This window comes from Antechinus flavipes, chromosome 5 (assembly GCF_016432865.1).
Source record: "Antechinus flavipes isolate AdamAnt ecotype Samford, QLD, Australia chromosome 5, AdamAnt_v2, whole genome shotgun sequence".
NCBI classification, from domain to species: Eukaryota; Metazoa; Chordata; class Mammalia; order Dasyuromorphia; family Dasyuridae; genus Antechinus; species Antechinus flavipes.
Window position 1 is genome coordinate 196,066,048 of NC_067402.1, and position 24,994 is coordinate 196,091,041.

A 24,994-nucleotide genomic window follows, 5' to 3' on the forward strand; every position below is an offset into this window, starting at 1 on the left:
GCTGAATAATCTCCAAATCACCTTGCCCCACTCTCAGCAGTTTCAGTCCCCAGAGCCCTGAACTAAAGAATTTAGGAAGATAGAACTTTTGGAAATTTCAATATATTTTGATATTATGCAAAAGAATATACAAATGAACACCTCTTTTACAATCAGCCTATGAAATGTTAGTGTGTATGTGTTATCAGACTGCAGTATTAGTTACTTACTTCACGTTCTATTTGAATTAAATATTGGAAGTTTTAGTATGATGTAACACTTCATTTGATTTTGGTTGCTGGAAATGGGGGATTAATTCAATGAATTTAACTCTATGATTAGTCAATGAATACCATAGACCTGGAAGTAGCTATCTAAAGCCATATTAGGGGCTCAAGGTGCTCCTAATGGCCAAGGCAAAATGGGGGCATGCACCCACATACCTACATGAGAACTACATACCTGGAGGCATACATGTACACAAATTCACAGTATCCAAACAGGTATCATGGTATGGTGGAAAGAATACCAACTTTGGAGTCAGGAAACCTGAATATAAACCTGGACATAACAGGATCCTATAACATTGGGCAAATCATTATTTTGGGAGCTTCAGTTGCCTCAACTGTAAAATGGAGGGGTTGGGGATAGCTAGAAAGTTCAGTGGATAGAGTGCCGGCCCTGAAGTCAGGAGGACTTGAGTTCAAATCCGGCCTCAGCCACTTAATACATTCTAGCAGTACGATTCTGGGCAAGTCACTTAACCCCAATTGCCTCAGGGAAAAAATGGAAGGGTTGATACTATTGAGCATGAACCCTAAGGAAGTCAGAGACAAAAAAAGAAAGGTCCTATAGAAACCAAATAATTAATAGCATTACCTTTTTATCTTGTAGATAGAAAAAAAATCTTGAAACAAAGTGTATGCCTATTAATTGGGGAATGGATGAGCTTTGACATGAGAACGTCAAATTATTATTATTATGATGCTGTAAGAAATAATAAATATGAGGAATTCAGAGAAACATGGGAAAAATTATAAGAACTAATAAAGAAGAAACCAAGCAAAACCAGAACAACAGACACAATGACCACAATACTGTAATCAAAAACAATACTAAAAGGCAGTTTAACTCAAATTAATTGAAATAACAAATTTTGGGCTTAGAAAACAGAATGTACACACTTCCCTCCTCTCATCAGAAAGATAGGAATAGAGTGTTGCATATGCACCTATCACTCAGTTTTGCTTTTTTTCTTTGTCACACAAAGGGGGAGAGAAGAGGTATTGGGAAATAACTGTGGTGTAGAAAATAGAAGGCATCCATATAAGTTTCCCCCCTCCCAGAACGATCTGGATGATCTCTAAGGTGTCTTCTATTTCTAGGATTCTGTGATTCTCTACCTATGGAAAGAAGTGGTCCTTGGGAAGTTCTGGTTCTGTACCCGTGAGTTCTAGGAACAGGGTTTGAAGACACACACTAGAGGATTCTTCCGAGGTGGGGACCCTGCCCAGCAAAACCAGAAAGGCAAAGGCCCGGTCACTGTATCTTTACAGCAAGGCTTAAATCGGTTTTGAGCAGCAGGATTCAACCCTCTTCCATAGATGTTAAACCATTCCCTCCTAGTGCTGGAACTCAAATGGGGCTTTGGTTGCAGCAGGGCCACCCCCTTGTGGTGACAAGTGGTCACTGAAACAAGGAGGTGGACCTTGGGAAGATGAGGACCAGTGTGGCCGAGTCTGGATATTGCTATTGGCTCCCAAGATGCTAAGCTGTTTTTCTCACGTTTTCGCCTGTAGCATCGTTGGTCACATCCCTTCTTTCCTAAGGTTACAGAGAGAGACAGAGATCACTTGGGAATGGGGGGAGCCAAAAAGAATTGAAAACCTGAGGTTGACAATTGTAAACCTGCTCAGCAAAATTGCTCTTCTTGTGAGGTCTGAAGGAAACACATCAGGAAAGCGTTTAGAAAGCAATGGAATTGAGAGGATAATGCTTGCAGATACAGCCAACTCTTAATGGTCTTAGGACAGATGCACCAGTGTGTAGAATATTTTGGAGAAAACAGGATTCTCTTGTTCTCTTGTGATACTTTCTACTTTCTGTCATGTCTCTACTCAGCAGCCCTCCTAAAAGGTTTAGGAGGAATAGGGAAAAGGATAATTTTTATTCCCTGAGATCAGCTCCAACAAACTGTTTGGTTGAATAGAGAAATTTAAAACCATTGACCAACAATAGATGTGAAGATTTCAATTATACTCATCCCCCAGTGATAACCCATAAATAGGGATGAGCTGAATGGCAAAAAGTGACAAGAAAGAAAAAGGAAGAAAGGGGTGAGACAGGAAATTAGCTCTCTAACCCTATTTTTTACTGCTAGCATACCTATATCTGTAAATCCTTAGGCCTAAAAATCTGAAATGTACATTTCTGCTCCTGGCCACAACTTTTCTCATCATCACTTGCACCTCCACCTGAAATGTCCCTCCTATCTCCTCTTTATCTAATTCCTGTCCCTACATCCCAAACTCAAAACAAAAACAAAGGACCTGCCCCCAGGGAGTCTATATTCTACCAAATAGGGCATTATATATTACATATACATAGATAAGTAGAATAAAAGGTAAAAAAATGATAAAAGATACATCAAGCAAAGAATATGCTCTAAGAATAGTTAAGGAAAAGAGCATCAAAGTCTCAAGGATGGGGAATCAGGTTGTCCCTTAGTAGCAATGTTCAAGGGAAGATTGGACAACTACTTATTAGGAATGTTGTACAGAAAGTTGGACTAGATATTTTCTAAGGTTCTATGTGATTCCAAGATTCTGCCTACATAGGACATAGCAAGCACTTGGTAAATGTGGATGGAAAGGCTAATGAGATGCCAAAGAAAGCCAGCTGCCTTTCTTTTTACTTTCCCTGTATTAGGATCAAACCTTTGCTTACCCAGTAATTCTTTTGTCAGAACCTCCCCCTTTACAAAGGAATAAGGAGACTTTAAGGGAAGAATGGAGGGAAAAGGGTTCCCTCTGTTCAAGATTGTGGTGATGGAACACTCCAAAGTGTGTCTTCCATTCATCAATCTATCCACCTAATCTAATCATGGGAACTATGAAACCTCATAAACTCCTCATATATCTCTCTTATAAAGCTCCATGAAGGAAAACTGAGGTAGGGAGAGGGGAATGAGTGGAGTTAGAGAGAAAAAGGCAGGAGTGGCTGAGTCAGGAACCCAGGTTTCCAAAGCTCTCTCCTTTTGTCATGCTAACTTCATGCTGTAGTATCTGTCATATCTCCCTAACTAGATTGAAAATTCCTCAAGGACACAGACCATATCTTCTGTCTGATGATTCTTTGTGTCCCCAGGCTTTTTTAAGCTGTTAAGAAAAAAAAGAGGACAATCAAAGAAAGGGAAAGATTCTGAAATTTCAGTGTAGATGAAACAATGCTTAATACATAAAGGAGACATAACAGAAATACTCAACTCTTGTTTTGTGATGAAGGTCATGAGGACTGTGAGACCTCATAAATCCTGCATAGCTCCTTCCTGTTTTTTACATGTTCCATGAAGTAGGGAGGAGGGAGGAAAGAGATAGCATCATGAAGTAAGGAAATCAGGGAAAGAGAATAGAGGGACAAAGAAACAGAGACAAAGTTGAACTTTTGCAGGAGGACCAGTGCAAAGAATGTGGATTTAATGGAATGAAAGGAGAGGGGCCTTTTTTTTTTTAACCTTTCTATCCATTCCACCCTATTCTTTCCCCAAAAAGGATCCCCTCCCTTAAATAGCTGAAGACTTAATTTGCACTCAGTTCTTTCCTCTCCCACAAGACATGAACTTGGGAATAGGAGACCTCCAGCCCAGAAGGAATAGTACAAAACATCCCCAGCAGTTTTTTTGTCTGTGATTCTGGGGTGAGATAGGATTGGGTATGGTTAGAAAGTTCCTTCCTCTCAAAAAGGTACAGCAATTTCGCCTGCTCCTCTCTGCAGCCATATCAAGGACAGGGCAAGGAGCTGAATACACGGAACTTTGGAAAACCAGCAGTGTCACAGACTCAGTTGGTCTCTAGCAGTGGGACTCAAGTTCTGTGAGCCTAAGGAGTGCTGCCCGAGTAGTGGAGGGAGTGGGGGGTGCTGTACACAGCCGCTGGGGCAGGTCCTCTTCTGGGCAGATGAGCTGGCGGACTCTCTGGAAGACAAAAGGCAGAGGACATGAAAGGGTCTGACACTAGGGGTGAGACACCCTGCCTCTCCCCTACATCAGATTCGGTCCTCTCATCTCATAAACTCTTCTCCCAGAGTCTTCTCCAGATCTAATCACATACTCTGGCTTTGCCCCTTGCCATGCCCAACAAGTCTGCTGCCATGTTCTTTAAACCCATCCTCAGCTTTACTTCCTAACTAGCCTAACTTGTTTTGTTGGAAATGTAATCTCAGGAATCAACAGTATGTCATGGCAGCACTCAGTAAATACATGTAAATTTATTCTATTTGGAAGGGATATTGACATGCATACAAAGAAGAAGATGAGAAAAAGAACTAGAAAGTGAATCATGTATATTTAGGAAGAAGAAGTTAGGGAAGGCAACAGGGTGATGTATAATCACTACCTTCAAATATCTAAGTGACTCTTTTCCAGGACAGATGGATTTTTTTTTTGCCTGTCTTCAAAATAATTGGAAGTTGTGGGAAGGTAGACTTCAGGTCAATATAAGGAAGAACTTCCTAACCATTAGAAATATCCAAAACTGAAATAGGTTGCATGGGTGGGGACAATAATTTCTTTTTCATTGAAAGTAATCAAGAATGAGTTGGATAATCTGTCAAGGATGTTGAAGAGAGAGGATTCATATTTCTGATCTAGGTTGGATCAAATGATCTCTAAGATTTCTTCTAATTATTAGCCTATGATCCCTTAATAGCAGCATCTACTGATCTCACTGGCTTTGTTGCCACATGCCGATTTATGGCAGGCAGGTATGCTACCTACTAAGACAGTCACCATGACACCTCCCCTTTTGCCTTCTTCCCTCCCATTCTAGCCACAAAACTTCCAGTTTCTATAAGTCTACTCTTAAGTACTTCTTAGAGTATACCTTGCCTACCTCCCCTTGCCCTACCCCTACCTACCTCTCTCAGGGAGCCTTTGAGAGTTGTCAGTTTGTAACCACTCCAGGCAGGGATGCAGACCATGGAGGACAATGCCAGGAGCCAGCCCAGCGCATCTCCCCACCATGGATAAGTGTACTTCTTATTGTAGGTCAGTGGGGTGTACTTGGCCAGAGAAAAAAGGAAAGTGGCCTAAAATAAGGAATGGGAAAGGAAAGAGATCAGTGGAGAGAGAGCCCCTGGATCTTTAGGATCCCCCCATCTCCAACCTCCTACCCCCATCACAACCATTCTATAAAGCTTGTATGGTAGGAAAACTATTCCCCCTGCTTGTCAATTCTTTCTCTGTTAATCAATACCTCTCCCAACTCCACCACTTTCTATATTCTGTTTTTACTCTATTTTCTGTTTTTATTTTACTTTAATTTTACTTTCTTCTGGAAATATTTTCTGATTAATTCTTTTTTGACTAAAATTATACTAGAATTCCATAATCCACTTAATTTATAGTATCCATTGTTGATGCTATATTTATCTGAACTTATTTAAGTGCTAATGTTATATGAATCACGAGTCACTCTTATATATGATTTTCTTAAGGGATTCTCTATTATTTTCTCAAGGATCTTCCTCTGTATCTCCCAACAGTTCAAGGCTTCACCACAGGAGATGCTAGACATATATTATTAGCAGAAATGTAGCAGCTATATATATATATAATATAAAATTAATCTTCCAGCCTCAGATAACCTGACTTTTCATATCCTCAGCTCCTTCCTCTTACTTTTCTATGGGCCAACATGGAGGGAGAATTAGAACCTATGCTGTAAAATGCTTTGAAATCATCATAAAAGTAGCTTTGTGAAAGGAATGATGTCCCCTCCAGAAACTATTTCTACTTCTTGAGCCCTCTCCCCTTCAACCTGACCAAATTCCTCTGAGGTTTTCTTACTGTGCATACAGCTGGAGTGAGGAATATCCAACAATATTTGATAACAGGCCATGGTCGGTAGCCAATCATGTCTTCAATGTTATCATAGAATCTCTCAGCTCCTATGAGAAGGTGGGAAGGACAAAAGGGTGAAATGGGAGAATTAATTCTTTTTCTGCCTCTGCACTCAGAGACATCAGGGGAGGGGCTTCAGGAAAGCAGTTGCAGGGCCCAAAATACGGGCAATTCAAAGGTAGTATAAAGTTATTATAGCAAGGGGTAATGGGTCTAATCCACAGCAGAAACAACATTATTTAGATTTCTAACATAACTTTCTGACTTCCATGGTGGTAAAAGGGAACAGATGAGGGAGTCTCGTGAGATATCTTTCCTCAGAGAATTTTGAGGAAAGAACAGAGATCTGTATATTTAGGATGGTATAGAAGCCTGGAATGGCCCTTCCAACCCTGAAAAGTCCAGAACATTAATGATCTTGCTGGAAAGATTCTGGAAAAGGCTGATTATCAGCATTTCCCTTGAGATCTGAGTTTCTCCTCTGATAGGGAACTCTTGAGTATCACTTACCATATACCCAGGCCACACACAGTGTCTCAAAAATGGCTACAAATAAGAGGCACATGCCGCTGGCCGCATAGTAGTCAAACAGCTGAAACACATACATTCCACCCTGGCAAAGAAGAAAGAGAGGGAAGGGGCTGCTGTGGGATCTGTCCATCTTCACATCCACGGGACAACCCCTAACGCAGGCTATTTCAGTCCAGAGGCATAAAAACTGAGCCACTTTCTCTTTCAGTGGACTCAGGTTAGGAGAGGTCACTGCTACCATCATATAGTCATTTAGCCAGGGTCAGATTACAGCTGAAAGCGTTTGAAAATTTGCCCAGATATCCTAAGGGCCAGCTGGTTCTTTTCTTTCTGAAGGGCAGTAGACATATAGGAAATCCCTTTTCATTATCAAAGGATCATAGATTTAGAGTTGGAATGTACCTTGGAGGCCTTCCATTAAGTGGTACTAAGACTTGTCTATTTTCTACTTCTTTAGATCATCACATGGAATAAAACAGTCCCTTAAAGTTTGATTTTGGTAAAGAGAGTATGGCTTAGCTTCAGGACCAGCTCTGAGTCCTAATGCTCCTATCTCCAGCATAGGGAGGTGAACTATCTCCAGCCAGATTCCATGCCGGGTCTGATATTCAGCCCCTCCTTCTTCCAGGATCACCCAAGACAACCCCTTTCACTACATTTCTCAGGACACTATTCCTAGGATAGTCTATGGTAGAAGCTACTTTGATTTCTCCGAGAAAGATAAGGGAGCAACGGCACCCTAAGTTCCCTGGAGAGACCCAATACTTTAAGAATTTGGTGAGGGTTGCCCGACCCTGGCTCTGATCTGATGTAACCCACCCTGGAGCTCCACTGGCCTCTCACCTCAGTGAGCATGATCAGCCCGATGAGGTAGGAAAGGACAGAAATCACCAGGATAAGAGTTTCCCGTCGGTTCTTCTTTCGGAGTATGTTGGGGTACATGTCCACCAAGGCCGTCACCAGGCTCTCCACACATACAAACTGGATGGGAGGGCCAAAGAATTAGGGAAGAGGATCCAAAGATAAGTTTCATCAGCCCACTCTTTCCCCAGGTTAGCCAGCTTCTCAAGCTGAACCCCCAGTCCTCTTCACATAAACTGACCTTGTGCTTCAGTAAGTCCTGGACTCCTGTCCAGTGATGCTAGTGCTACTGGGGAGGGAAGCTGCTCTCCTGTCATTAGCTTTTCCATTCTCCCCATTCGAGTTTCTACAGAAAGTTCTCTCCTCCCATGCCTCTCTACTTCTCCCAACCACCCATTTAGCCACATATTCTCTCCCTCCCTCCACCCTCCATCTCTCTCTCTCTCTCTCCCTCCCCCTCCTTCCCTCTCTCCCTTCTCTCTCCCTCTCTTCTTCTTCTTCTTCTCTTCTTCTTCTTCTTCTTTTCTCTGTTTCTGTGTGTGTGTGTGTGTCTCTCTGTTTCTCTCTCTTACTCTCTTGCTCTTTCTGCACGTCTGTCAGTATCTCTCCTATCTATGTGTCTATTTATCTCTTTCTCACACGCACCTGTCAGTCTTCAGGTAGGAGGTAATGAACTATACCTGGCTATCCAGCCCAAGCAGCACAACCATGAGGAAGAAACAGCACGCCCAAAGTGGAGAGAAGGGCAGCATCACCACAGCCCTGGGGTATGCGATGAATGCCAATCCAGGGCCTATGGCAAGAAGTAAAATAAAAGAGTTTGGTCCTGGAAAGAGGGTGAAGGCCAGGAGAAGAGAAAGGACAGGGGATGCTCCGCTCCAAAAACATTCCCTTTTAAAGCAGATCTGGACGTGCACAAAACCTGAACCCTCCAAATTTGAACCATCCCAGAGAAGGAAGCAGTATGGCTTAGTCTGATTTAATCAGAAGCTCTGGGTTTGAATAATAAATCTGCCACAGGTGTGACCTTTTATAATTCACTTCCCTTAGCCCCAGTTCTCCAATCTGTCAAATGAAGGGATTGGACCCTATAGTCTCTGCAAATCCCTCCAACTCTAATTCTGAATCCTAAAATCCTAATTCTCTGCTGGCCACTACACTCCTAAGGGATCACCTCCCACTTTCCCCAGCTCTACCCCTACAACTAAAGTACCAGTTAGAGGATGAAGAATAACAGAGCTAATGGGGGGATTTTTAGTGATTATATTTTTAATCTAACCCCCTCATCTGACAGATAAGGAAAACTGAGACCCAGAGAGATGAAGTATACTTAGAGCTGTGACAACACAATAGCTGCCAATGGCAATGCTAGGACTACTCAGGTCTTTTGACTCCTAGGCCACGCTCTTTCTACTACACTATATGACCTTTCTAAGTATCATTAGTCCCACCTATACATTATTTCTACACACCTGATTCTCAAATCTATTTATCCAGCACTAATCTCACTCTGATCTCATACCACCAATGACTATCTCATGGCAGATCCAAAGCTGAATTAATTATCTTTCTCCTAAATTTTCCCCTGTTCCAAACTAACACTATCAAGGGGAAAACCATCTACCTAGTCACCCAGGCTTGCATCCAGGAGGTCCTCCTAGACTCCTCCATCTACCCTGACAATCATTTCAAGTCTTATCATTTCTACCTTCACAATGAACCCCTCTCTTCTCTGACATCACATCCATGCTGGGGCAGGTCCTCACTATCTCATGCCAGTCTATTGCAATAGTTGCTGATTGGTCTTCCTTCTTAAAGCTCCATTTCAATCCTTCCTCCATTCCATTGTCAAATTGATCTATCTCCAGCTACAGGGGCTTCTTATCACTTCCAGGATCAAATAAAAAGTCCTGCTTGGCTATTCAAATCTTCCATTATAAGTTGGCCCCTTTCTACCTTTCTAGTTTTCTCTTAACTTGCACCTGACACTCCAGATCTCAAATGCAGCCTTTTCACTGGCTTTTCTCCATCCCTGGAATTCTCTCTTCCTTCTTCTATGCCTCCTGGCTTCCCCAGCATCATTCAAGTTTTTGCAAAAGTTCCACTTTCTGTCTTTCCCAGCTTTCCTTAATATTAATGCCTCCCTTTTAAGAAAATCTTTAATTTATCCTTTCTATATTTTGTTTATACATAGCTGTTTGTGTTTTGTGCCCTCTATTAATCTTGAAGCTCCTGTAGAGCAGAAATTATTGTTTTGTGCCTTTTTGGTCTTTTTTATATGTCTAGCATTTAGCACAATGCCTGGCACATAGAAGATACTTAATAAATGCTCATTGACTGCCCCAGGCTGTCCTTTGGTCTCCCTAAACCTCAAACTGATATTCCTCAACTTGACTATAGTTTCCCCAATCTGGCAGTGTTTTGGACATTTTGAGATTTTCACTGGAAAGTTCCATCTGGCAACTCTTCCTGAATAGGGATAAGTACACTGATGGAATCAGGACTAGCTCTACTTCAATATCCAGGCATTCTCTCTGCCCCATCGGTGCAGTGCTACTCACCTGACTCGGCCACCTCAGAGATGGGTACCCCCTGCTCCTGAGACATGAAGCCCAGAATGGAGAAAATGGCAAAACCAGCCACAAAGCTGGTGCCACTGTTGAGGAAGCATAGTGAGATGCAGTCCCTGGGGGAAAAGAAGAGACAGAAGTGGGACAAACACAGCTAATCAGCTTCCTGAAAAAGTCCAACACCCAATTACATTCAAATGTCAAGGAACCTATAATCACTCTTGAGGGCAGGGGTTTAGCCAGTCTTGGTTTATTTGGAGGAGAGGGAGCTATTGGCAGGGCCTTGCATATGTTAGCTACTTAAGAGTTTATTGAAGTGAATCAAAGGAATCAATTATTAAAAATAGTCTCTCCAAATTACCCTGGCATGGATTCTGTCAATATAAAGTTATTATTAAATAAAATAAAATAAAATAAAAATTTTTTTAAAAAATAGTCCCTCCACTATCCAAGTGCTATCTCCTCTAGGAAGCCTTCCCTGGTCCCCAAAACTGGAATTATTATCTCTCCCATATCTTTTGCAATACTTTGCACCCTCCAATGTGCTTAGATTCCATTTTGAATAAGTTATTTGAGCACAGATTGTGTATTACGTAGAAAAAAGAATTCATTACTAATGGCCAACCAGTTGTTGATGAGTTAGAGTAGGAGTTCTGAACTATTTTTGTGTCCTTAAATTCGTAAAGCCTATAAACCCTTTCTCTGAATAATGTTTTTAAATAAATACAATAAAATATATGGAATTACAAAATAAGCCAATTGTGTTGAAATATGGTTATCAAATCTTTTTTTTCAAAAAAGTTCATAGACCCCAAATTAAAAATCTCAGACATGAATATGGGACATCTGTAAGAGAGGATTGATAGAAGACAACATAAATCAGATAGAATGAGAAATGGATGAGCTACCATCTTCACTAATTAATGGTTTAACTACATTCTTGGTTTCTTAGATCCATCAAAGTAAGAAAAAAGATTATAGAATTTAGATGGAAAAGACCGTCATCTAATCCAAAGCTCTCGTTGCATAGGTGAGGAAAATGAGTTTCAAAGGTGATAAGAAGCAGAGTAAAAATAGGAAATGAGGCCCTTTGATTCAAAATCCAAGGCTCTGTCCCCATTGTGTACCTATAGAATTTCCCTACTAGACTATATATAATCTAGAGATTGGGGTCATATCTTATTGACCTTTGAATCCTCTGGAACTTAGCACAACACCTTGCTTGCTTAATAATTGTTAATTAGATTGAATCGGAACCTCAGGAAAAAGGCCTAGTTTTGATCTGCCCAGGACCTTAAGATGTATTCTAGCTATTCCTTCTTTATGTCTCACCTCCTTGGACTGTACTTACTGAGCTAGTGCCATCCATGAGTTAGTCCAGTCCTAGAGACCTAAATCTCTGGCCTGTTCTCTCTGTGACCATTCCTAAATCTCTTCCATGAATTCAATAGTACATGTCCTACCTCCATATCATCACACAAGCCTTTTTCTGGGCCCAGAATGAATTCCTTCTCAATCTCTTCTTCTCAGAACACTTATTTACCCTCAAGGCTGAACTTAGGTACTATCTTCTCTAAAAACCCTTTCTTGATCCCTCAGTTTTCCTTAGTTTTCATGTATCCCCTCATTAAAATACAAATTCTCTTTTGGTGAAGACTGTTTTGTATCCTCAGCAACTATTAAATATTTTACACAAGCCCAAACACAGATTTAAAGCTAGAAGGAATGTCAACTGGTTCAACTTATTTTAAGGATGAAGAAACCAGAGAATTAAGTGAATTGCCCAAAATTGCAGGAATAATAAAGATGCAATTTTAATAGTGAGTGCTTCATAATATCTTAAATTTCAATTCAATCAGCTTTGTATTTTGATCTAGTACATAATGGGTGCTTTTTTAATTTAAAAAAATCATAAAGTTGTTCCCTCCATACTAATGTTCTCTATTAGCAAATGCACATTGGATGCCCAAGGTCAGCCAACTAGTATAAAAAGCAGAGCTTTTGGTGTTGTTTTTTTTTTAACTCCAAGTTCTACTTCATGGATTATCCAAAACTGAAGATCAAAATGCACTTCAATTTAAGTTTAGAACAGATGATATGATTTTTTAGATAATATTTAATTCATTTTACTTCAACTAATATTAAAACTTATTTGCTTTAACAAATAGATACTGTGATAAAAGGTGATACAGAGGTATGAGTGTGTTAATAAATATTTAACAACCAGATATCCAAAAAACAAAGACTATATAGATAAAACTTTTAAGTTAATCTCAATTATTAAAATTTATCTATTATTTTCTCTAAGCCTAGGTAATTAACAAAACAATAAATCATGCCCTGATTTGTAGTATTTGCCAATTTTGAAAGTAGAAATTTCACTCTGAAAATTTACTAATAATAAAATTAATTTAATTAAATTAATAATAAAACGAACCATTGGAAGCTAGCTTCAGCACATCTCTGTAGCAGGTACTAGGGGGTAGACAGAGAACTGTCCCAATATTATCCTCTATGGCTGACCTACAAAGCCAGTGACTTAGACTTAGTTGCCGTTAACAACTCTATAGGGCAGCTAAATGGTACAATAGATAGAGCACCAAGTTCAGATCTAATCTTAGACACTTACTAGTTGTGTGACTTTGGACAAATCACTTTAACCCTGTTTTCCTCAGTTTCTTCATCTGACATGGAAAAGGAAATGGCAGACCCCTCCAGTATCCCAGCCAAAAAAACACCAAATTGGGCATTAAAAGTCAGAAAAGACCAAAATGAATGAACAACAAAAGCAATTCTGCCCAAGTCTTTGCCCACAAGTCTTTGTTCAAGAGCCTCACATCCCACTGACCCCTATGAGCTAGGCTGCTCTTCCATTGTTGTGGGTTCACAGATCTTAATGGCTATCTTCCCCTGAAGAGGATTTCTTTTACCTCACCACACAGCCAGAACATATAGGAGTAAGACTGGGAAAATTTACTAAATTGGTAGATTCTTCCAAATTTTTCTTGGCATACTATCTTGCTAGAAAGACAATTCTGTTACTGTGGGCAATATAGTGGCCAGAGAAAGGCTTCAGAATCAGAAAGACATGGTTTCAAGGCTTGATGTACACTGGCCATTTGAACCTAGACAAATCTCTCAGTGCCTCCAGGCATCCCTCAGTTGTAAACTGCCCAACAGTTACTGATCTGTAATAGGCAAAGGGGTTTCTACACTGAGGAATTTCTCTAAACCATGAAATCATAGGCACAGAGTCAAAATGTGTAAAGTACTGAACACTGAATTCAGGCTTTAGATACCAGTCATTGTTCAACTCAACAAATCTTTGATCTTTCTCTAAAATCTTGCTGTTCTACATAGATAACTGGGTTCAATAAAACTGTTTTAAAGTAGCTCACTTAATTTTCCAAGCATAATTTGTTTTATCTGTGTTGATTAGTAAATTTAAAAGGTTTACTGCCATTTTATTCTTTAAATTGTCTTTCATTATTATTTCTTATCTTTCATTATCATTTGGTTAGGTAAATGGCACTGTCAGAAACACAAAAATGAGTTATACCTAGTCCTTACTCTCAGGAAGCTTATAATTTAATCATAGGAATAAGTCAACAATAACTCTAACATGCGTTCAACCATATTAGGCCATGATGATATTTGACAGAAGTAAAATAGAGAAGGGTTAGAAACTAAGGGAAAGACTTTAGATAATAAAATCATTTCATTCACAATAGGGGAATGGAGAGCAACAGGGGTGATAGAAAGACAAAATATGTCTAGAGACTCACTTCCCAAGTTACCTGTAACAGTTGTTGTGGTACTTGTTGTAGCTGCCCAAAGCTGTCAGACATCCCAGACAGATGGCATAAGAGAAGAAGATCTGGGTACCTGCATCCATCCATACCTGCAATGAAAGGGCCAGCACAGCTAAGCAATAACTACTAGATAAGATATTTGGCTCTAGAACTGCACATAGAAATATTATTGAGCTTTAATGGATATTAACAAAATGCTAGTAGGATGAGAAACTAGCAGATGAGGAACAGAAACCCCAGTCTGCTTATAATGAGCCCTTGACTCTGTTTTCTAGAACCAATGTGTTGGACAGGGCCCAAAAATGATCAGAATTTCCTAGACACTCAGGTAGGGAAAAAGGAAAGACTTGGGTAGGGTATTCCCAGGAACTAGTCCACAGTCCTGAGTGTTGAGTTTTCTGATTTCTCCTAATTTAGGCTTTTATGGAAGGAATAAAAGGAAATCCCCAAGCAAAAAGAGATAAGTCATCATATAATCATAAAAGTTGGACATGCCTTCCTCCCTTCTTTACAGAGTTAGACTATGGCTATGGAACTATGGAATATGCAAGGGCATATACTGTAGAACTCAATTCGACTATTGGCTTTGCTGAACTTTTAACAAAACATTCTTTGTGACAAAGAACAGTTACTTGTCAGGGAAGAGGGGAGGAAAAACAAATAAGTTTCAAAATACAAATAATATAAAACAATTTTAAAACACCAATAGATATTTTAAAAAGAATGTTAGAATTAGAGAGAATTGAGATCATTGTATTTGTCTCTCTCAATTCCTGGTTCCTGAAAAAAATGCCATACCTCATCCCCAACCACATTTTGTTCGACCATGGCTAGCCTAACTGGAAAAGGTTTGAGGCAGAAGCTCTGGGGATATTGCTCCTAAAAATAACCTCGCATTTCTGCAGCATTTAAAGTTGATAACTATGTACTTTCTTCACAACAAGTGTTTATTTAAGTGTTATTATCTTCTTCTTACAGAAGAGGAAAGCAATCATTATCATCATCATCATCACTAACATTTAGTGTTTTAAGCTTTATAATGTGTTTTTTTATAACTATTCTGTCATTTAAGCCTCACAACAACCCTGTGAGGTAGGTGCTATAATTATCCCCGTTTACAAATGAGAAAATTGGGACAGGGGGAAGTTAAAATGATTTACCCAGTCATATTACTAAAAAGTAACAGAATCAAGATGTCAGACTCTAAGTACCATGTTTCCTCACTTCCCAGTTAGTTGCAGCATCACTAGTGTATTAATATCATCCAACACCCACCCACCCTCCGTTCCATATTCCCATCTGAAAATAAAGGGAAGTAATAATCCTCAACACAGAGAGGGTCAAGGAAATGGACAAGATTTTTTAATGTAAAGGGCTTTACTCTTTGAATGTAAAAGAGGTGGGGGAGTTGAGGAAAGATATCTGGGGGATACAGGGAAGGAAGACAGGAATAGCCCTCTAGATAAACACTGGGTATTATTGTTACTGTTATTATCTCAGCTGGCTGGCACAGCCTGTGCATGTTATGATTCAGCTTTAACAGCTAGAAAAACATCCCCAAGAGTGTGTAGGTCCTGAAAAACAGGACTAAGCAGTCCTACAGCCTTGCAGGAGACTGGGGTCCTGTTGCTACGTGGACCCTCCCCCAGGCATTTCCTGACTTCAGAGGATTTCAGTTCTCAATCTGAATGTTTCCTTATACCATACAGTCCAGGCCTGTTACCCTATTACAAAAAACATTCAAACTATTGACTCAAATGACTGAAGCACATCATTTGACCACAGAGCATATTCACATCGACCTGGATCCTGTTCTTTATCCCCATCTTGATACCCCTCAGGTCCTAAATCACTATAAAGTTCCCCAAGTATTTCTATTCCTCTACATCCATCAGTAATTAATCCCTACTTCTTATCTTTTCCCCACATCAAAGCTGCCCAGTCTTTGCTTTTTTCCCATTTCCATTCCATCATGTAATTTTCAGCATTATCCACTGGCTTGCTACCTTCTTCTCTCCCCAACACCCAACAAAATGTCCCTCAAAACCTCCCAGGATGACATTTTTTAAAATTTCTTGGGTTCTACCCAGCCTTTATTTTTGTACCATTGTAATACTTGATAGGTAGCATGAGTGGGTACTCCTGGGTATCCTACTTTAGTCTCATCCCTGTGGAAATGGGCCCCAAAAGAGCCAGAAAAGGTGATGAGATAATCATGGCTCTAGTCTATCATGCCTATTGTGCTCACCCTGAAGGTCCTTCATTGGTTCATGCGGGGTTCTCAGGGCCAGAAGTTGCTGCTAGGGAAGAGAAAGATCAAAGACTGGAGTTACAGATGGGCAGGGATTCAGGATTGAAAAGGAGCTAGAACCACCATGGCTATGATTTCTGCATAGGTGGTGGGGTGGAGACTAATGGAATGAAAAGGTACAGTAACTAGAGGAAAGATTTCAAGGAGGATAGGGTAAGAAAAGGGATCTTTGGACTGATTTTGAATGGCAAAGAAAAAAATGAGAATGAATAGAAAAGAAATCTTGGCCACAGTGAAGCTCTCAGGTAAATTTGAAATGCCTTTAAACCGAGTTTGATGTTAGAGGTTTAAAAAGTGGAACAAGGAAAGTTTAAGGATAAATGGCCTTAGAAATGCCAGAAACACTGAATGTTCCTTCATGATGCTTTGAAATACTTTTATTTTCTAAAAACCTTTCCACAAGATTTAAGGATTCACCCCAGAATAACTGTTTTGGCTCAGGAAAACAAGTCTGACCACAGATCTCTGGCATTGACATCAGAATCTTAGGCAGATTTCCAGGGACTTAAGAAGACATTGCCATTCCCTCCCCAGACCTAAAAGTTCAGTATGAGATTTTCCGAGAAGATACCAGGGAGATTCCTGACTACCTTCTGAAATAGTCTGAACATTGGCTGTCTAGAAGCGCCTCCCAGGGGAGGAAAGAACCAAGAAAAATCATACTGTTTCATTTCCCCACACATGCAAAGGTCTAAGATGAGACAAGTTATTAGGGAACAAGAGACCCAGGAGGAGAGCCAGAGTTCAGAGATCAAGGCTCAGATCCAGCCCCTGTGACAAGGGGCCCCCTCACTGCGTTCTTGGCAAGCCATCAACCCTCTGCACAGCTGCCTCGTGATGAGCCTGCCCAAACGCAGGAGAAGAACAGTGGTCAGAGCAGGGGATTAGGAAACCACAGGGCAAACTGTTCGCTCCCCACTCACCCCCCCCCCAAACATACACAAGCTCCTCATTTCCACCAGAGGATATTGGTTTTCTGAAGCAAAAATTTTGCCAGCTGGTAGTCACCTTGAGCAGAAGTGGAAATTCTCCAGTGAAACTTCATGGAACAGCCTTTGAGTTTAAGAGACACAGGAGGAAGGGACACCTAATTATTACTGATCTTTTCAAGGTACTTTACATTATGTATTCCAGTTGAGTCTCAAAATGCCTCAGTGAAGCAGCCAGAATAAGTATGATTATCTGCATTTTACAGATGAAGAAACAGTCTTATAACACTTAAAGGACTTGGAAATCATGGAGGCAGGATTCCAATTCGGGTCCTCTGACTCCAAAATGCAGTGATCTCTTAGATTAGAGGCAGACAGATAATTCAGTTGGTAGAACACTGGATCCAGATTCAAGAAAATCTGAGTTCAAATCCAGCCTCAGACATTTACTGATTGTGTGATCCTGTGTTAACCTCTGTTTGGCTTAATCCACTGGAGAAGGAAATGGCAAACCTCTCCAGCATCTTTGCCAAGAAAACAACATGGACAGTATTGGTATGTTGTAGTCTACGAGGTCACAAATAGTTGGACATAACTAAATGACTAAATAACAATATTAGATTTAGGAAAAGTTATCTGGAAGAAAGAATAGAAATCCTTCAAAGAGGTGTCTAGTTCTGAAGTGAAGCAGCTTGTAAGTCTTGAGCAAGGAAATCTTGTTTCTTTTCCTTGAAAAAGACACTCTCACTCTTTAGGCCATGTGGGACATAATTCATAAATGATGTAAAATTCATCTTTTTTTTTTACAATAGCTTTACTTTTTTCCATCAAACCTGCCTCTAGAACTGCTTGCAAAGAGCAAAAAGAAATGTTAGGGAAAAGCACTATAATGGGAGTCTGAACAGCTAGATAACTTTGAGTAAGTCATTTATTTACTCCCCAAAGACTGTTCCCTCATCTATGAAATGAGGGGTCTGTACTAGGTCATCTCTAAGGGATTTTTCAGCTCTTACATTCTATGATTCTAGGAGTTTCCCCATCTCCATCCTTACTTATTTTGCCAAACAAGGGAATAAACAAGATGACAGTGTAAGTGAGCTGAGCAAAACAATAGAGTGATCGAGGTATCAGATAATTAGCTCCAGAAAAAAGAAAAGTCAGTTTTATCTGAGACTCTAATAGTTATTTACTAGTATAAAAAAGCTGGGTGTCAATGCAACAATCTATCCAATTATCCAAGACTGAATGAGTTTAGGAAAATAGTTCAGACCCCAATGTTAAGTGCTGCTCTCTAGCAGAGAAGTTAGCAATTAACTTAGCTTTGAAGGCCACCAGTGCATCCAGAAACCAAGAGACATGATATCTAGTCATGACTCTATATCTCAGATGAGCTCAGATTTCCATTCCCTTAGGTTTCACTTTTCCCCAGATGTAAAATGTGAGAAAAGATTCCTTGAAGTTTCCATTTCAAAATTATGTTAGGAGGATAACATGAAATAGTGAATGTGAAAGTACATGTGGATTCTAGGGGAGGGAGGGAGGGAAAGGAGGGGAAAAGTTGGAACAGAAGGTTTTGCAAGGGTCAATGCTGAAAAAATTACCCATGCATATATCTTGTAAATAAAAAGCTATAATAAAAAATTAAATTAAATTTTAAAAAGAAAGTGCATGTGGATTAGTGGGCCTTATCATTTGCCCTGCTACTAAACTCTTGGATTTCTTAGACTTTTCCACTTACCCTACAGCTCAAATCCCTGAAAACAGGGATTATCTAACTTTTGCTATTTGTATCCTTAGCATCTAACATAGCAGGTTGTAGGGCCAAGTGGTTTTAGGATGCTGTAACTGAGCATTTGGTAGGGCTTGACAATCTTGCATCTCCCTCAAAAGCTTGTAATTGGTTACTACCATCTTATCTAAGTAGTAATGCTCAGTCACAGCATCTTAAAACTCGGACCCACCATATGCTCTGATACTGTGTCCTCCAGATACACAGGTACCGTGATCTGACTTGATTGTATAGCTAAGGATCCTCAGACTTTGCTATCTACCCAATTGCTGATTCTTAGAACTTCTGACCTTTCTATCTGTCTTTCAGATGAACTCTTCTGTGCATGTTGCCTCTCTCATTAATGAATGAGTTCTTTAAGAAAAAGGACTTTCTCATTTTTAAAAAATATAGTTGTATCCCCAGCATTTAGCATAGTGCTTGCCACATAGTAATTACTTAAATGTTTTTTCATCCTTTCAAATTATAGAACCTGGAGCAGTTAGATGGTGCAGCGGATAGATTACAAGGTTCAAATCCAGCCTCAGACACTTAACACTTACTAGCTGTGTCCTGAACAAATTGCTTAACCCCTATTGCCCCCCCACAAAAAAATGATCACATAAAATTATAGAATCATAAGATTCGGAAGTGAGGAGAACTTGGAGATCATGTAATCCATTCTTTTTATTTCATAGATGAGAACAATAAAGAAGCAAAATTATTTGCCCAAAATCATATAGGTCATACAGGGAATTGACAGAATTTGAACTGAAGTCTCTAATTCCAAATGTAAATAATTATATACATTGCCAGAAGGATGGTTATGAGGCAATAGATACAATAGATACTTTGGGCCATCACGATGCATGAGAACCATCTATTAAGATCCAGAAGGGTTCTTCTGATTTGCCTCAATGAGGAAGATAGATAGACTGACAAGATCAGAGATCCTTAACGTATTATCATTAGTATTCCCTCTCCTGTTTCCATCTCCTTTCCTCTGAGAAGAAAAGGGGACAGAAGAGATGTCATTCTTTTTACCTGTGTGGGTTACGTGATCTCAGCTCCCTAGTTGAGTGTTTGAAAGCGAAGATAAGAGACTACAAGTGCCAGGTTGCCAGCTGGAAATGTCACACTCCCAGGGAGGTGCCAACTAGATTCAATTATGGCTCTGGTACAGACACCCTACAAGGAGCTACTCTTTCTGCCTGTTACAAAGACTTATCTATGAATTGAGGTCAAACAGTAACCACAGATTCAGAACTGAGCTTGGGTCACAGACTAGGTGCTAGACTGGAAAAGCTTGAATTAAATCTCTTAGGAAAAAAATGGCCCCTCTCTACTTACATCCTTGATCCCACCCCTCTTCTCTCCCCTGAGAACTTACACCTTTGACCTCTCTATCATCTCAAACAATTCTCTCCCAGGTTCCCAATATCCTCCTGCTAAATGAAGCAGCAGTCATGCAAGCTTGGAATCTAGTCATCTTCACTTCTTCACTCTTCTTTGTTCCACATAACTAATCGGTTGGCAGGATCTAGTGATTTTAATTCTCTAATATTTCTCACAGTCACTCCCTTCTCTACAACTACAAACCTAGAATCCTAGCTTGCCAACAAATGATGTGGATGTTCATGAAGAGGAGAAGGAAGAGGAGAATGTGAGTTAACATTAACATAGCATTTTAAGGTTTGCATCACCTTACAATATGTTATCTCATTTTATCCCCACACTAAATCTGGAAGGTAGGCAGGAAGAGGTCAGGTAATTTACCCAGGTTCACACAGCTAGTGTATGGCTGAGATAAGATTCAAACTCAGGCCTTCTTGTCTACAGGTCTGTCTAATTCTATTTACGAAACCTCTAGCCGCTTCTAATTCAGACTCTCAGCAACTCTTCTCTAGACTATTATAACAGCTTCCTAATTGATCCCCCTGATTCAAGTCTCTTCTTTTTCCAATCCATTCTCCATGCCAAATTGTTATTCCTATAGCATAGGTCTATCTATATCACTTCCCTGCTCACAGTCTCTGGGACAAATCTCAATCTGGCATTTAAAGACCTTTACAATCTGGTTTCAAACCATCTCTCTAGTCTTGTACATTCCTATCCATCACACGTTCTTCATTCTAGCGAAAGTGGATTAATTGTTGTTCTCCTGACATAGCATTCTATCTCCCACTTTTATCCTTTCGAACATGTTGTCTTCCATGTCTAGAATGTTCACCTTCTTCACTTCTGTCTGTCCTGATTCTCTGCCTCCCAAGTTGTTAGTGCCCTTTCTACTTCCTGCTTGACACTGCCTCAATAACCCATCTCATTATTTCCAAACTGGAATTCATTTTATCCTTTAAATTCATCCTTCCTATAATTTTTCTTTTTCTATTAAGGACATCCCCATTCTTCCAGTCATTTAAGTTTACAATATTCAAATCATCCTTCACCATCCCCCTCATTCAATAAGATGCCAAGAATGATCAATTCTACCACTCCAGCATTTCTTGACCTCTTCTCTCTATACACATTAGACCCCTCTAGTTCAAGCTCATATTACTTCTCACTCATACTATGTCAATAATCTCTCTATTAGTATCCTAGCTACCATGATCTTCACTTTTTAATCCATTTTCCTCATGATTGCCAAAGCAGTCTTCCTAAAGCATAGGTTTTGATAATGCCATTCTCTTGCTCAAAAATTTTTAGTGGTTCCTTATTGCTTCTAGAAGGGAATACTGGTTGCTCCTGAGGATTTCCTGATACTTTAGGCTTCTACAATTTTTCTCCTACTTTTCTAGACTTATTTAATATTTCTCCCTTTCACCAAAGAATTATTAGCTGTTCCCCAAATTTATCATTCCTTTTCCTATTTCCTTCTCACAGGCTGTCTAGCATTCCAAGAAGGCATTCTTCTTCATTCTTACCTCTTTAAACCCTCACCTTCCTTCAGATCTCAGGTGAGTGCCAAGTACTCAATGAAGCCATATTGATTGCCTCAAATATTAGTGTAGTCTTCCTACTCAAATTAGGGTGCTACCTCCTTGAAAAAAGATTCTGTTTTGTTGTTTTGTTTCTTTGTATGCTAGGTGACTAACATAACTCCTTGAACATAGTGTATGCTTCATAAATTTTTTCTTGAATTGAATTGAAATGTCTACCCCAAACCATCTTTCTGATATTCTTAAATGATGGTTCCTATTCATTGCACAACACACAGCTACTTGGGAAGGTGATGAGATGTGGGCAGCAGGAAAAAAGAATAAAGATGATTTCCTGCACATTTAATTAATCATAGCCCACCCCCAACTGAAATCCAATTCACTTGCAAGTCATGACATCTCCGTCTTGATATCATGGTCTTTTTCAAAAATGAAGAACAATCAACCTGTAAGTAGTAGTAGCTGTTCCACTGGGGACCCAATTGACCAGTTTCAATTGAACAATGCAGCTCCTTCTTTCTCTCTTTCCTTCCTTCCTCCCTTCCCTCCTTTCTTCCTTCCCTCCTTCCTCCCTTCCCTTCTCTCCTTCCCTCCTTCCTTTCCCTCCTTTCTTCCCTTCCTTCCTCCCTCCCTTCCTTCTTTCCTTCTTTTCCTCCTTCCTTCCCTCCTTCCTTCCTTCTTATTTCCTTCCTTCCCTCCTTCCTTCCCTCCTTCTCTCCCTTCTTTTCTTCTGTCCACATGCCCTTACCAGTGGGTACTCTTGTCAAAGGAATATAAATTTTGATCACTGAAATCTAACAAGATATCTTAGGGTTTATTTCTTTTTTATGGGCCATGCCTTAAATCCAAATCACTCTGACTAGCATTGATTGGCCAACAATAGGTTCCAGGTCAAGCCCCACTTGGTCTTTGTTCAGATTCTGATGGCTCAGAGTATAAATAGCAATTGTTTGTGTTTTGGCCAGAAACCCTCAGGATCTTCCCTCCTAGATTGGTTTTATTTTATTTTATTTGACTAATAAAAGAAGTCATTCTCTACCTCATTTCTTACCTATCCTTAATCATTGAATGGATGTTGCCTCAAACCAACTGAGAAATGGGAAAGACCTTAGTTTTAAAAGGCTGAGATCTCCCACTGCATCCAGAGCCATGTCCAGTTGTCCTGATACATTTAAATCCAATTCATTGTAAATTATGACATTAACTTCCTAATGTCTTGGATCTCTTTAAGAAAGGACAGACAAACAACAAGTTAATTAGTAGTATTCATTGAATGACTACTCGCTGTGTATGGGAATAATACTATACTAATTACAAAGTAGAAGACATGACCCTTTACTGTCAGTCACTTATCCAGGCAACTTCAAAGTATAAAACATTGAGGATGAAAATCAGACCCAGAAGCCTTTTCTCTGCCTTCCTGATAAAACTGAGGAAGCAGGAAAAAAGGGGACAAGACACCAACTTGGACTTAGCTACAAGTAGGGGTTAGAGGGCAGCATCTGACTTTTGGCACTCTCCATCTGCTTTATAAACACCCCACCCCTGACATCAGAACAGCAAATAAAATCTATTGGAAAAAAATAAGAAGGCCACAGAGATCTGAACTGAACTCTTTCTCAGCCCCCCTCCTGCTTGGACCCTTTAATCTCCTTTGGAGGTACTTTTGTCCACTAAGGCTGCCTTCCCTCTGTCCCACCCTGCACCCTGTAGGGAAAGACAGGCGTGAATGATATTTATTACAGAATAATACTTCTTGTGCCAGAGAACTAAAAGCAGCCTCTAATTTTGAGGTCACAAGATTAGGAATTGCCAGTCTAAGGGGAAAGTGGTTGAGGGTGGGGCCCAGCAGGAAGGGGGTGATGAGGAGAACAAAACCCCTAGGACATAGGAATGGGTCAGATGAGCAGAGGAAAATAGCTCCGAGAATGGGAAGTTGAGGAGAAAGGAAAAAGGAGGAAGATGTCAAATCAAAAGAGAAAAATGGCATAAGGGGAGGGGAAGAGGAAGCAGCTGTCAAAGAGCAAAGTCATGGTTTCCAAGGCATTTATAGAACCAATGTTAATCCAAGCCCCAAAGCTCTCTGGCAGCTATGAGTCAGACAAGGGAAGCTTCCAGACACTACTTCCTACACCATTTAAGATCCAAGAAAGTAATTGGAAAGTAATCTCCAAGAATAGACAGATAACCTTTGAATGGCCCAGAATGGGCATGGAGATTCCTGCACCTGAATACCCTTACCCTGCATGATTTCTCCTTCTTAGAGCTTCTTACCTGGGGATCCCAGAGACGAGTGAGATTTGGGTACAGGTAGAACTGGATCCCCTGGGCAGCACCAGGTAGAGTCACCCCTCGGATTAACAGGACCACCAGCATGAGGTATGGAAACGTGGCTGTGAAGTATACTACCTGGAACAAGGGAAGGCATCAGTTTGGAGGCGTTAAAATGAGGAGGTTTTCAAGCAAAGATACAGGAAGGTACCAAGCTAAGGAGGAAGGAAAGTGAAGACAGGACATTTGGAGAAAAGGGGCAAGGAAATCTCCCCCATGGGAAAGGTCAAAGAGGTTCCCCCTCAGCTGTTCTCTCTCTACATACCTCACAGCTGCTCAGATCAATCTCCCCTCCTCTCTCCTGCTACCTTTCCTCCACATTTTGCTCCCTTCCTAGAAAGGATTCAGACATCCACCAGCTATCCTCTATAATTCTTCTATCCACCTCCATTCATTCATCCTTTTTCCTCCTAAAACTCACTGTGTTTTGCTAGACAACATGGAGTACACAAAGACATAACACAAAATTGCAAATAAGGCCACTATCCAAATTCCTCCTAAATCCTGATCTAACTGGAACTGGTGACATTATCCCCCTTCTTCTACAGCAAAGACAGCAAAGACTGTCTTCAGGACAGTCAAGCAACCGGATGGGGAAAAGACCTAGCTGGGTCCCCTAAATGGAAAATTATTTGATAGGCTCAAAATAGCTACTGATACCTCATTCATTCAGTAGAAAGTTACTTTCAATTTTAAAGTTGTTCCCAGAAGATGAGGGGGCTGGTTAGTATCTCTACTGGGGATTTTACCAGGAAAATGTTTCAGATAATGGGAAGTCTCTAGGCACAGAGTGGAATAGAATTTTGATCTTTCCCCTTCCCACCCTGTGATCCTTGGTAAGCCCT

General features: G+C 40.2%; 1 protein-coding gene across 1 annotated transcript in view; it reads right to left on the bottom strand.

The window, feature by feature from the left end:
* Positions 1-3,634: 3,634 nt before the first annotated feature.
* The window catches only part of SLC6A13 (solute carrier family 6 member 13), a 90,918-nt gene continuing 69,558 nt past the window's right edge, over positions 3,635-24,994 (bottom strand). The window contains exons 8-16 of the mRNA XM_051961499.1: positions 24,093-24,227; positions 13,857-13,960; positions 10,051-10,175; positions 8,170-8,282; positions 7,472-7,609; positions 6,608-6,710; positions 6,044-6,144; positions 5,113-5,283; positions 3,635-4,171 (exon numbers count right to left, since the gene is read on the bottom strand). Of these exons, the coding sequence (XP_051817459.1) occupies positions 4,049-4,171; positions 5,113-5,283; positions 6,044-6,144; positions 6,608-6,710; positions 7,472-7,609; positions 8,170-8,282; positions 10,051-10,175; positions 13,857-13,960; positions 24,093-24,227 (1,113 nt within the window). The 3' untranslated portion in view covers positions 3,635-4,048. The remainder of the gene's footprint in view (positions 4,172-5,112; positions 5,284-6,043; positions 6,145-6,607; positions 6,711-7,471; positions 7,610-8,169; positions 8,283-10,050; positions 10,176-13,856; positions 13,961-24,092; positions 24,228-24,994) is intronic.